Consider the following 13,053-nt stretch of genomic DNA (forward strand, 5'->3'; position numbering starts at 1 on the left):
CGATTGTGGCCGGTCTTCCAGGCCTGAAATTTTTTTCCACCTTTGAGTCCCTTGTTCTCGTTGATGGATGATGCTGGAGTAGAGACGCTGTGTTGTGCTGTGATCCTCCTGCACCGTGACTGTGGGTTGTGTGCCTGACCCTCGTTTCCTGCCCCGGGGGCTGACGGGCTGCACCCACGGCCGGTGTGTGTGCTGAGTTTGCTAGTCTGGGGCGCCCGTGTTGTTACTATCGCCAAATGTGTACCTGGAGCCCGGCGATGTGGGCTGGAGATTGTGTCCCCCTCCGTCCTCTGGACCCCGGGATGGAGGGGGTGGATGGCGCACATTCACTGAGATCCGTAATGGTGGCGATTGGGGCGCTCCGCTCGCATTTTACCGACACATGTGTCTCCCTGGCGGCGAAACTCGATGATCTTTGCTCGCGACCGGCCACGGACGCTACAGCGCCTGCACAGAAATCTGCGGTCCTGTTGAGTGAATTGACCCGCCATCTCGAGGAGCCCGTGCGGCAGCCCGACTTTGTTTCTCTGAGAGTCGGCCTCACTTTTCCCTCATCCTCTTCAGTATACGGTCTTCCCTCTACATCTCCTATCCGATGGTGTATCGTCGCTGGCTGTCCTGCATTTCCTTGTCGAGTCTCAGGGTCCCGTCTACGGGGCTCGCCATTTTCCTTTGTCTCGGCCCGTCTGCATGAGGAATGCCGCCATTTTGTGACCGGACTTTGTTCCATCTTCAACGCCCTGATCTGCCACGGACGCTTTGGCTGCCTCTGGTCGGATGTGGCTTGGTCGGGATGTGCTCCGGAACGGATTCGCACTGGTCAGGGCTGACTTTGACTTTGAGGTTTATTCGCCCCTTGCCACTGCTTCGGACCATCTGAGACGCTCCCTTTGTTTGCATCTGATATGCCTTTGGTAATGGATCTCCTCGTGAGACTTGCAGGGTTGACTTCTGTTTCCCTGGGGTTGCTCCGTTTAGTTCTGCCGGGACTACACCAAATCCCCCACCGGGCTCGGGGTAGGGGGGGGGGGGTTTCATGGTGACTATCCTCCCCGTAATTTTGCTGACTGTTTAGTATTGCTTGATGATGATTGTGTTATGGGGGGGTCGCCGCTGGTGGGGGGTGCCAGGTGTCCGGGGGCTTGTTTGTTTTCTCTCCTCCTCTGCTTCTTCTTATATTTTCCCTTCTGTGGGGCAGTTTCGGGGCGACAGGCACGCTGTTAGTGGGGTAGGCCGTAGCCATTACAGGGGTGCAGGGTGGCGGGTGTGGGGGGGGGGTTTGTTATTTTAGTTTGTTTTGTTCTATGGTCCCTATCGCTCTTTTCCGTCTTTGGGAGGGTTCTTTCCTCTTTAGTAGGGTTGGCTGTCTCTTGGTCTCGCACCTTTCTTTCTTTTTTCCGGCTTCTTGATGAGCCTCTGTTCTTCTATTCTTGGGGGGTAGGCTCTCTGGGGTGATTTTAGAAATGTGGATTATTGTACTATGGTTTATTGTCCAATATCGTCGCCGTGGCTGCCCAGATTGCATAGATGCTTTTGTCATTGCCTATCTCCGATGCTATTTGGGGTAAAATCCCTTTCGTCTCCTTGGTGCTTCTATCCTTTGAGGTGTGATGTCCTTGTTGTTGCAGCCCCTACTTCTCTTCTAAACTTTTAAAATGAAAACCTCATATCCTGTTTGCGAGTCCCACAACCACTCCTTATATACTTCGTCATATCCTGTTTACTGATTTGCTCTAGTTTCTCCTGTTTCATTGACTGTTTTTGCGGCCGGCCATGATGGTTGTGGGCCTGCGCATGTACCTCCTTCTTTTATGAATAAAGGTTTCAAAAAAAAAAAAAAAAAAAAAGAAAAGAAAACAGCACACAAAAGTACCACCTCTGGTTAGACAAACGGAGCTTAATTTAATGAACAAAATAAGACCAAAACAACAAAAATCCAGAGGAACTTGAGATATAAATTTGTAAAGAATAAACTGCAAAATTGAGCTTAGACGTAATAAGCGCTTATGTGGGTTATCTGGTCGCGCTGGATCGGGACAAAGTAAAGAGTTCAGGCCGACCGTGTTGGAGCAGGGGCCAGATTCAGGGACCCAGTGAGGCCTGCTGAGCAAAAGTACCTTCATCCTGGTTGCGTCAACAAAGATGCGGGTTCAACTAAGCGATGCATCGGTGTTCTATAGGAACAGCACTTTACACTCCCTTCCAAGAGCCCAGGACAGGATTGGCTCCACTTGGCAGGGCAAGACTCACAGATGGCAGAGTCCAGGCTCTGTAGCAGAGTAACTGGAAATCTTTGATGTCCCTGAGACTTCAGAAAAGGAGGCAAGCAGACAACCCTTTGAGTCACATTGGTTCTGGGTTGTAGAGATGCAGGTCCAGTACTTCTCACTCCCAGGCAGGATGGCAGTTAGCAGTCCAGCAGAGTGGCAGACCTTGTAACAGGATTGCAGTCCTTCTTCCTGGCAGAGTATCCACAGGGCCAGATGTCTACTGAGTTGGTGGTGTCAGGGGTCCAGTACTTATACCCAGTTGTGCCTTTGAAATAGGGGAGACTTCAAAGAGAGGCCTTTGAAGTGCACAATCTCTCTGCCATTCATGCTCTGGCTACAGACTCACTACAGGGGGGACTGCAGCTCTCAGTGTGGGGATATGCATAGTCCATTCAGGTGCATGTGTAAACCTCTCCCTCCCAACCTGCCCAGGATGACCCATCAGGATGTTGACGGTCCTCCAGGATGTGGATGGTCCATCAGGCACACCAAAGCACTCTTTGTATGTGGCTGTCAAGAGGGAATGTACAAAGCCCAGCTGTCATTAAGACATGTATTCAGAGACCAGCAGAGGCACAGGATGGTTGAAGTAAAAAAATGGCAACTTTCCAAAAGTGTTTAAAGGGCTTTTGAAGTGGGTGTCACAATTAGTGCGGCAGGCCTACCCGTAGCATTTAATTTACAGGCTCTGGGCACTTGTGGTGCACTTTACAAGGGACTTAGAGATAAATTAAATATGCCAAATGTGGATAAGCCAATGCTTCAATGTTAAGAGCAAAGGCACATGCATATTAGGACTTGTTAGCAGTGGTAAAGTACCCAGATTCCTAAAGCCAACAAAAAGTAATTCGGCAAAAAAGGTGAGGAGGAGGGCAAAAAGTTTGGGGATGACTTTGCAGAAAGGGCCAGGTTGCCATATTTTTGTGACAGGAAATATTAGTTGAAATGTTGTCCCTTCCCTTTAATGATCTGGCTTGACAGCACAGCTGTCACCAGACAATTATGTAAGGACTACCGAGGGGGGTTGACTCCGCCCACATGTTGGGAGCCAGGAGTACATTTTAATTGGGCAGAAGTTGTGTGCTTCCACAATAAAATGCTTGACCTTCACACAGCTGTGATCATTTTGTTTATTTACACAGCTATCTAAACTAGAATTGTCAGGGGCTGCACATGACCTTGGAATTTTATTAAGGTGTCTTAAATAACTAGATAATTTATGTTGTTTTTCTCTGACAGCAACACAGATGGGAGGAGGGCAGGCTTGACAGTGCAACTGTTACTTTCACCTTTAGCCTACACCCTTATAGGTCTGCAGTTATTTGCTTTCACACAAATGCATATTTATACCCATGACATTTACTTGTAATGCTTCATATTAACATACAACATTCCTTTAAATCCAGGCCTTTTGTCATTGCCAATGCTCTTTCTTATCTTGAGCAAATATTCTAAGTCAGGTTATTTCTCTATATAAGCACAATTTTAATGCCTGTTGAGTTGGCTTATGCAGACACAGAATGCCGTGCTATGTATTTCTGACAATCTAAGCCCTAGACACCCACACTACTTTTACGTTGTGAATTTTTATGTTGCTAGGTACTCATGAGTACAATTTTAACTTGATGAAACACACTTACTCTTGATTCTAGCCTTCAATTCCAGGGCTTAGACTGAACCATCAAGTCGAAGTTCTCGGATTTCTTGGACTGAAAACCAATAATGTGAATATCGGTCAAATACCATAACTACATTGTAAATTATTTATGCTTTCCAGCCACTGAGATTAGTTTTTCTCAATAATTGTCACTGTTTAGTTGTTCTATTTTATAGCATTGACTTTCACCCTCTACATATCCAGTGCTTCGTAACCTAGGTGTAATATATCTAGTGATTACATAATGTATGCATTCCTCGATTTTAGGAGGAAAATGGCTGGGTTTCCGATGTGCTTTCCCCCGAAATAAATGATGCTTCAACCGAATGGTCAAAACTAAACAAGGCAAAATTCCTCTCCTTCCATGCCATAAAGTAGCATAATTCTGGGGGTTTCAAGCAACTTTGAAATGCACTTTTAAGAGGACAGGAAAAGTACACTTAATTGAACCTGGCAAACGTTTAGGGTAAAAACACAAAGATGTGTGCAGGAAGTGCGAATCTGTCTAAAAGTACAAAGGGTTGCTACATTAGACATGCAGCCTTCTCCGTGAGCACTATCCAACCCCCCTGACCCCCCCGTGTAGCAGAAATACGAAGGGTGTGAGCGTTGGCCGTACACCGAACAGCCTACTGACTATATGCAGTGACTGTTACGAGACCTGTAACGATCAGTTTCTTCTACGGGGGTGCTGGGATGCTAATGAATGGCAACCACCTGGTACAATAAATTGAGAACGAGGTGCAGTGAAGACGCTGACCCTAACCCTGATGAAATTGCCAGTGAATTGTGTAAGGCTATGAAACATGTTCGTTTTAACTGAGCAGGCACACAGCGAGGAATAAAATATAATAGCCAGTGTTGCCGAGCTCATTTTTAAATTCAAGGTATACCGAATTTCTTTGGTAGATTTCGGTATCCCTGTAGGTCACTTATAGAATACACTTCACACTTTTTGGTTTTTCTTACTCTGCACTATCCACTCTTGATTTCTGAAAGTTGGCTGATGCTAATGATGAGAACCTGAGGATGCCGGCGAGTACCAGCTTGTAAACCTCCCTTGGTGTTACTCCCGTGAGGCTCTGCCAACTTTCCCTCACATTTTTCTTCTTTCTCTTCCCCCCTTTTTGATGTCCTACTGTACATTGATGAGGGTGAACCAGCAGCTACAATACCACCCTTTTCAATTGAAGTCGCGATTCAGGGCACGTTGAGGTAGTTGTGATAATCTAGATCCACTGCAGTGACACCCTAAGTAGGGTGTATTTTACGAGTGATACATGGTTGATTGAAGTCCACACATATAGTAGGAGCAGGTCTTTTGTTGAATAGTATTAATTGAGTGGGGGGCGACCTGTTCTGATTCCCACCCCCTGTGGCTCCTAGTTATGTACAGTAGCTGAAATACGCACCAGACATTGTTAGTAGAATTGCCTAAAAGTCGTAGCTTACTGGTATTCATAGGCCTTTCTTACTTGAGGCATAAGTTACAACTTTTCGTTCGTGAATCAGTCCTTTTCAGTGATAAACGACATGTTGAACATACTGTCACTAAAATTCATCTCTGTTTCTTCCAGTGGCTGTCGGATAGGAAGAAACGAGCGCTACAAAAAAAAGATGTTGGTGAGTTTCTCTAAGTGTTCCTTAATTTTGGTGTAAGGCTCCATGAAACTGCAGACCTTGAATACAATAGGGTTTGCGATTTGCTAACGGGGGTACAACCGAAATCATGTTCTCCATGGGTTACCGCTCCACTTTAAGAGAAGGGTGATTGAATGTTCTAGATTTAGACTATACTAATACTAGGTTTGGAGCGTAATCCGAATTGTGCATTTGCACTGTAATGTTTCAAGGGAACATGTGAATATGGCAAATAAAGTACAATAAAAATATCAGCTATTTCTGTTTCTTGACTGTTGACTGTATATTTGGACTCGCACTCTCTTCACCAAGAATCAAATTGCAATTTTCCTTTTTTTTTCACAACAAATTAATTGATTGATCAGGTAAAGGCATGCACACAGCTCTCCACAGTCAGATCACTGCCAAATATCAACACATGTCTCAATATCTTGCAAACCCAATCAATAAAAGAGGAACGACCCCCCCCTATGTCCCCCCACCTCCCACAGCCACCCAACAACCCCTCTACCCACCCCTTATCTCTCCCTAACCCAGTTCACGTGATCACAGTAAGCCTCCAGTAACTGTTTGTATCATGCCAAGCACCATGCGCCTCCCTAGGCCTGAAGTCCATCGTCTAGATCCGGACCATCGTCAGGTTCTGCTGGAGGCAATTTTCCTTTTTAATACTCTACCCATATATTTTACAAATAAAATGGGCAGTTCACGTGTGGAACAATACAAAGCTTTCCTACATTCATGAAGTCTTTCCTTTTGTTGGCATCCTTAATGAAACTTTTGAAAATGCACATTTCCATACGTAACCATTGCATACGACAACTACAGCTATTCTTTAAATATTTTGTCACTTTTTCTATATAATCTTTAGCGTCTTTCTGTGTTTTTACGGTGCTGTTTGTAATGCTTGGAAGCTGATCTTAGTACTGTGCAACATTATAAATGTGTAGCAAATGTTTAATTAAAGTGGATTATGGTGCGACAGCTGTATATTAGTTATAGCAAGGGTGAACTTTTCAAATGGTCTGTTATAAATGCCGTTAGGAATAAATGCTGTTTGTATGCACTTTATTTACTTCACTTTACTCTAGAGAGATTAAGTAGTTTGGAAAAGTGATTCTGACCCTGTGCCAACCCTTTTCTTCAGTTGATTAAAGAGAGCATGCAGCAGTTTCAGAGGCTGTAGCGATCATCTGCTTACTGGCCTAGGTTTCCAGGAAGTAGGTCTGCAATGGTTAGACAGGACTCACTGTCATTTCGTTGACTTTCAAGAGGTACCTGCAGTCGAGCAGTCAAGGCTTACTAATTAACGATGATGATTATGTACCTGTATAATGACACCAGAAATGCATCCTCCCTAAAATGCAAGCCTGTGTAGAGAAACTTGGATATGCTGTTACCAAATATAAAATAAGACTTTCATCAATACCTTTGCTGCATCAGGACGACTTTACACAGCTTGGGACCAAGGTGGCTATTTAGGGACAAGCCCATTCCATCCTAGGGATTTGAAGGGATTGAGGGTGCCAGAGCATTGAGATATGGAGGATCTCAGATGCACAAAATGCGCTTCTTCTCTAGTGGGTTCTAGACCGTAATTGACCTAGAAGATCATGTGATGCACTTTATAAAAACAAATCCTTTGCGTTATTGAAAGACAGTCAAATAACTCCATACCTCATTAACATGATCAGCTTTCTTAATCCCAGTGACTGTACAGACTTTCACTTGTCCAAGACATATTAAAAAATAAATCTTTATTAAAGTTTTAGTTATACAATATACAACCATAATCGTAAGAAATCCATGTTGTACAATAACAGACAGAAAAGTGTTCCAAAAGATATGTATCATGATCATCAACCCAACTTTACTGAACACAAACCTTGTAAATACAATTCGTCTGACCATCCCTCCTCCGATTCAGAATATGACATTTTACAAAGCATACGTTAAACAGTGTTATTACAACTCATTTTTTTACATCGCAAAATCCAGTACAATGCGTGTCGTTACAATGCATGTCGTAACAACGCTTGCCGTTACAACGCATAATCCTTTCCAACGCAATTACTATTCTAAGGGTGAGAAATTCCTTCTCACCCTCTGAGGCGGAAGCCGGAGGTTCTCTCGCCCTATTCTTTAAACTGCATTGCTAGCAGATATACGCTCGTAGGAAAAAAGCATTTTAAACTTGTTGAATTTGATTTGTGCATTTACTCGCGCTTGATTTTAATAAGCGGTAGAATCACTAATCGTCTCCTCCTACCTCCCTCCACCGCCTGGGCCACTCTCAGCTGAGTGTTGACGCTGAGAGTTGGTCCCGGGGAGGCGAGGGTGTAATAGCGGCCATATTGAAGGTAGGCCCGCCCTGACGCGCTCTATCTGCCTAGATAAGGGGAAGGGCCTCTCCACGTAGCAGACGCGGACGTGCCGGATGCGCGCCGGAGTCACGCCAGAGTCCAGCCCGTCTGCGCCCGTCCGCACTGAGGACGGGCTGGACAGCTGGACGTCTGGCCAAGCTGCCTCCAACCTCCCTTGTCTGAGGTATGCCTCTAAGAGGCTACTCGCTCTTAAACCCCCGAGTCGCCTATGCTCGCACACCTACTCCCCTGAGGACCTCCTTCGCCCACTTACCTGTAGTTGCAGGACTCCCAATATGGACAGTCACATCCTTTCCCCTCCTAGACCCCGACCCAAAACGTTTAAGAACAATTCAGTCAATTTTCCCGAGACTGAAAGGGGTGTCCTTCTGAATGCCCGCTCTCTCACCAAAAATAATATTACATTCAGAGAATTCGTTTCCTTTAGAAAGCCCTCTATGGTATTCATCACTGAAACGTGGGCCAAAGATTCCTCTGGTCCGGATCTCATTGATGCAGTACCTGAAGGCTATTATTTGTCCCGCTTCGATAGACCGGGTCGTGTGGGTGGAGGACTCGCCATCCTTTGCAAGGACCATCTCCACTGTCACACGGTCGCTATCACGGACCATAAAGACAGTTTTCAGGCCCTCTCTTTTTCAATAAAAGGAGGCCACAGAACTCCCCTAAATGGAATTCTGGTTTACCGTCCCCTTGGCCCCCGTTCGAAGTTTGTACAACAGCTGTTCCAGGTCCTTGAACCCTTTTTTGGCCGAAAAGATTTCACCATATTAGGCGATTTTAACTTTCATCTAGAGAAACTCGATAATAAAGATACCATCTCATTTTTGGACACCATGTCAGCATGTGGTTTTGAACAGATGGCCAAGGGCTCTACTCAACAAGCGGGTCACACACTTGATGGCATCTTCACTAATGACACAAGGCTATCGGTTGAGGAATCCATCCCCCTGTCTTGGTCTGACCACATGGCAGTTCCATTTCTTCTTAAATATCCTACTTCTCCTTCGCCTCCTAACATTCCGAGCAAACAGGAACTCCGCAGAAACTACAAGGCCATTTCGAATAGCTCCCTCTCCAAGTGGGCACCCAAATGGTGCCCCCCCTGGAGGAAAGTGCCTCCTTAGCTGCTACGCAGCTTGACCATACCATGACAGAAGCGAGCTTGCTCCCTTACAATACTGCCGTCGTACCAGAAAAAAGCCTTCTGCTCCTTGGTTCTCGGAACACCTGAGACTTCTCAGACAGAAGGTCAGGAGACAGGAGCGGCGCTGGCATACAGGATGGAACCTCAAGGATAAGGATGCCCATAGGATCTTGCTTAGAAAATACAAGGTCGAAGTCATTAGAACCAAACAAGAATATTTCACCACCCTCACCACCTCCTTATCCTCCTCTAAGGAGCTTTTTAAGGTGGTAGACTCACTCATAACCCTTCAATCCCCTGACCCCGTAATAGCATCTCAATTGCTCTGCAACAACATCGCCTCTTTCTTTCAGACCAAAATATCCGATATACATTCAGCTCTGGAACGTCAAAAATCACTCATGAACGGGCCCCCCTCCCCAGGGCCTATTGACTTCGTCCCGACAGCATCATCCTTCAGGAGTACCGTAGACTCTTTTTCCCCCTCTCTCTTGTGACACTCTTGACTGCCTACTTAACAAAACCAAGTCTGGTTCTCCTCTTGATGAATGTCCCCTAAGAATCCTCAAACAATGCAGAGCAACTTTTCTGCCGCCTCTGGTCGACATTATGAACAGAGCCATGAGAGACGGGGTCTTTCCCACGCAATGGAAAAGAGCGGTGGTAAGACCCCTCCTGAAGAAAGCTACCCTGGACCCATCAGTTCTAAAAAACTTCCGACCAATCTCCCTTCTCCCTGCCCCAGCAAAGATGCTAGAGGCGCACCTCAATTTCCATCTTACCGCCTTTATCGAAAGTTCGGACTGTCTCGATCTCTCCCAACATGGCTTCAGGAAGTATCACAGCACTGAGTCTGCCCTCAACATACGCACACGGGTGGATGAGGGCCAGACCACCCTCCTGATCCTTCTAGATCCGACAGCGGCTTTCGATACCCTTTCCCCCTCAATACTAACAACTCGTCTGAGGGAGATTGGGGTACAGGGTGCAGCCCTGGATCTTCTCACGTCCTTTCTCTTCCACCGAGAACAAAGAGTGAAGTTGGAGGACTATATATCTCCAGCCCTTCCTGTGCAATGTGGGGTCCCTCAGGGGTCGGCTTTAAGTCCGACCCTCTTTAATATCTACGTGACCCACTTGCCAGGCTGATCAGATCTTACGGGATGGAGATAATTTCCTATGCTGACGACACCCAGATCCTGGTCTCTCTCTCCCATGCTAGCGCTCCTACTGCCTCCAATTTTAGATCTTGCATGGAGGCAGTCGGCAAGTGGATGATAACAAACTCGCTTAAACTAAATGGAGAGAAGACAGAGGTGATGGTGTTCGGAGGGAAAGAGGAAATTTGGTCGCCTAGCTGGTGGCCAGAGTCACTGGGGGCCTGCCCCACCCCCACCATCTCTGCTAAGAATCTGGGGGTCATGATTGACCCCGCCCTGGACATGAGCAAGCAGATTAGTCGTACCATCTCCACCTGCTGGGGCATTATTCATATCCTGAGAAGAATTCGGAATTACCTTTCCCTCCAGGCCAGGAAACAACTAGCAGTTGCTTTAATAGGCTCTAGGATTGACTACTGGAATGCCTTGTATGCGGGCCTAAAAAAGGGCCTACTGCAACGCCTACAGGTAGTCCAAAATGCTGCTGCCAGGTTCGTCCTGGACCTCCCCAAGCGCTCCTCAGCCACAGCAGCTAGAAAGCTGCTTCACTGGCTCCCCGTAGAGGCCCGGATCCATTTTAAGATATTGTGCCTTACATACAAGGCTCTGGCCAGAAACAGCCCTTCTGGTCTAGGCTCCATCCTGTCCCGCTATCTCCCCACCAGAAACCTTCGATCTTCCGGGAGACTTCTGTTAACAACCCCTCGTTTCAGGAGAGCGAAATGGGGTGGTAAGGCCTTCTCCACCTTGGCCCCTACCTGGTGTAATGCTCTTCCTCTGGAAGTAAGATCTATGCCCACCCTTCAGGCTTTTAAAAAGGCTCTGAAAACACACCTTTTTACGCAAGCGTACATGTAGCATAGCAGCATTCTTCTTTTTTGACCTCTTTCTGTTAGGCGCCTTGATACCTGCGGGTCATTGTCTGCGCATTATAAATTTTAATCATTCATTCATTCATAACCCCGCCGGGGCGTTACTTTGGGGAATGCGTCGTAATGGATTATGCGATGTTATGACATGCGTTGTAATGGATTTTGCGTTGTAAAACATTTGTTGTAATGACATGCATTGTAACATGTGCATTATAAACGATGTTTCCCTCAGATTCAACCACATCTCACCCCAAAGTCTGATGCAGTGCAAAAATACCAATCCTCAACTGCACTAGGAAGTAGTGTTTGCATCCGCCTTTGAGTCTTCCCCCTTCTGTGAAGTTATCCAACAACTCCCCCATGTTTGCAGGTCATCCTGCACTTTTTTTGGACCTCCTAGTCATTTTTAATTGTTTTTCCACCTCCCTTGCCCATTCCAACCCATCCCTGTGCCACTGGGGTAGCTGGGGGATACGGGTACTCATCCATCCCATCGCCAGACTCCTTCTCGTGAGGACCAATTCCAATCTAATAAATTATGGGGCATTTTTTTACATTTTGCTCTAGGAATTACCCCTGGTATGCCCAGTACAGGCCCAGGCTCCAAGGAGGTGTCCTTGGATGCCACTAGTGTAGGGAAGACTTGCGACCAGTATTGATGTAATGTGGGGCAGTCCCAGGCTAAGTGCAGAAAGGTGGCTACATGCGCTTGACATCTGGGGCAGGTAGCAGCTCTATCGGGATTAATCTTTCACAGAATTACTGGGGTCATCTATGTTCTATGAAAGAAATTAAATTGTATCAATTTAATTCGAGCATTACTCGAAACTGTCCTGATCTGTATACATTATGTGTCCCATGACCTTTCAGTGAACAGGACCCCAAGATACTTTTCCCACACCCCATTGCCCTTATGCGGTCTAGGGAGACATCCTGCCTTATTGCCCTAAACAAATTAGTGATAGTGTGCTGGGTTGTTTCCATTTGCAGGATAGCTTGCATTTGTATGTGTCGGTACAGGTGTGTATGGAAACACCTTCCAGATTCCCTTGCCATTTTCGCTAATTTGGCATAATGGAGGAACTGCCCTGGTCCCATCCTGAATACCTCCCGGCCTTCTTGAAAAATAATAAATGTGTCTCCTGGATAAAGATCCTCCAAGGTATTACAGGCTTCATCACACCATCGATTCATAGCCATCACCTCAGTTATTTGATGGAATAGTGGCAGGGCCCAAAAACTAATCTCTCTTGCAAATGGGGGTGTGCGGACTATTCATTGCACAATGCATTCACACTCCACCCCCATCTGTCGAACTATGTATGGAAATTCAACAGGAATCCGAAAGGTAGGGAAATGTATTATAATCGAGGCATGAGAAGACACATGAGGCTTCCCTTTCACATAATGTTCTGTGGGAAGAAACCGTATAATCCTTCTCAGTAGTCTCAGAAAAGCACAATCTGCAGCCAAGACAAAGTTCTTTTGAGTCTTGTAATACAAGTCATTGTCTAGAAAAATACCTAAAGCTGGTACATTATTAGCTGGCATAGAGGAGTGGCCATAGAATTGGGTTACATCCACCTTCATGGTCGATTTGGCTGATCACAAGGAGGTCTGTTTTGTTGACATTAGATCGTAAACAGGTGAGACCCTACCAAATTGTACATTTGCAGTTTAATGTTTCAAGCGGACACATGAATTTGGCTAATAAAGTAAAATGAAAATATCAACAAGGTCTGTTTATTGACTGTTGACTGACACACAAGGGTATTTTTTTTCACAACTAATGTTATTGTTGACAGACACGAGCCCTGGCAAAACCAGGGTAGCTCATTGTATGGGTATCATAGCAACAGTAAGGATGTCCACTTTTACAATATACCGTTGTCTCAAATTGGAAAATGTAAATATCTGAATTA

The 13,053-nt window shown here is 45.8% G+C and overlaps 1 protein-coding gene across 1 annotated transcript in view; it reads left to right on the forward strand.

The window, feature by feature from the left end:
• NOL10 (nucleolar protein 10) overlaps nucleotides 1–13,053 on the forward strand; it is a 742,763-nt gene that overhangs the window by 22,532 nt on the left and 707,178 nt on the right. The window contains exon 2 of the mRNA XM_086926337.1: nucleotides 5,505–5,550. Coding sequence (XP_086782463.1) covers nucleotides 5,505–5,550 — 46 coding nt within the window. The remainder of the gene's footprint in view (nucleotides 1–5,504; nucleotides 5,551–13,053) is intronic.

The sequence above is a fragment of the Lissotriton vulgaris genome, chromosome 6, assembly GCF_964263255.1.
Source record: "Lissotriton vulgaris chromosome 6, aLisVul1.2, whole genome shotgun sequence".
Taxonomy (NCBI): Eukaryota; Metazoa; Chordata; class Amphibia; order Caudata; family Salamandridae; genus Lissotriton; species Lissotriton vulgaris.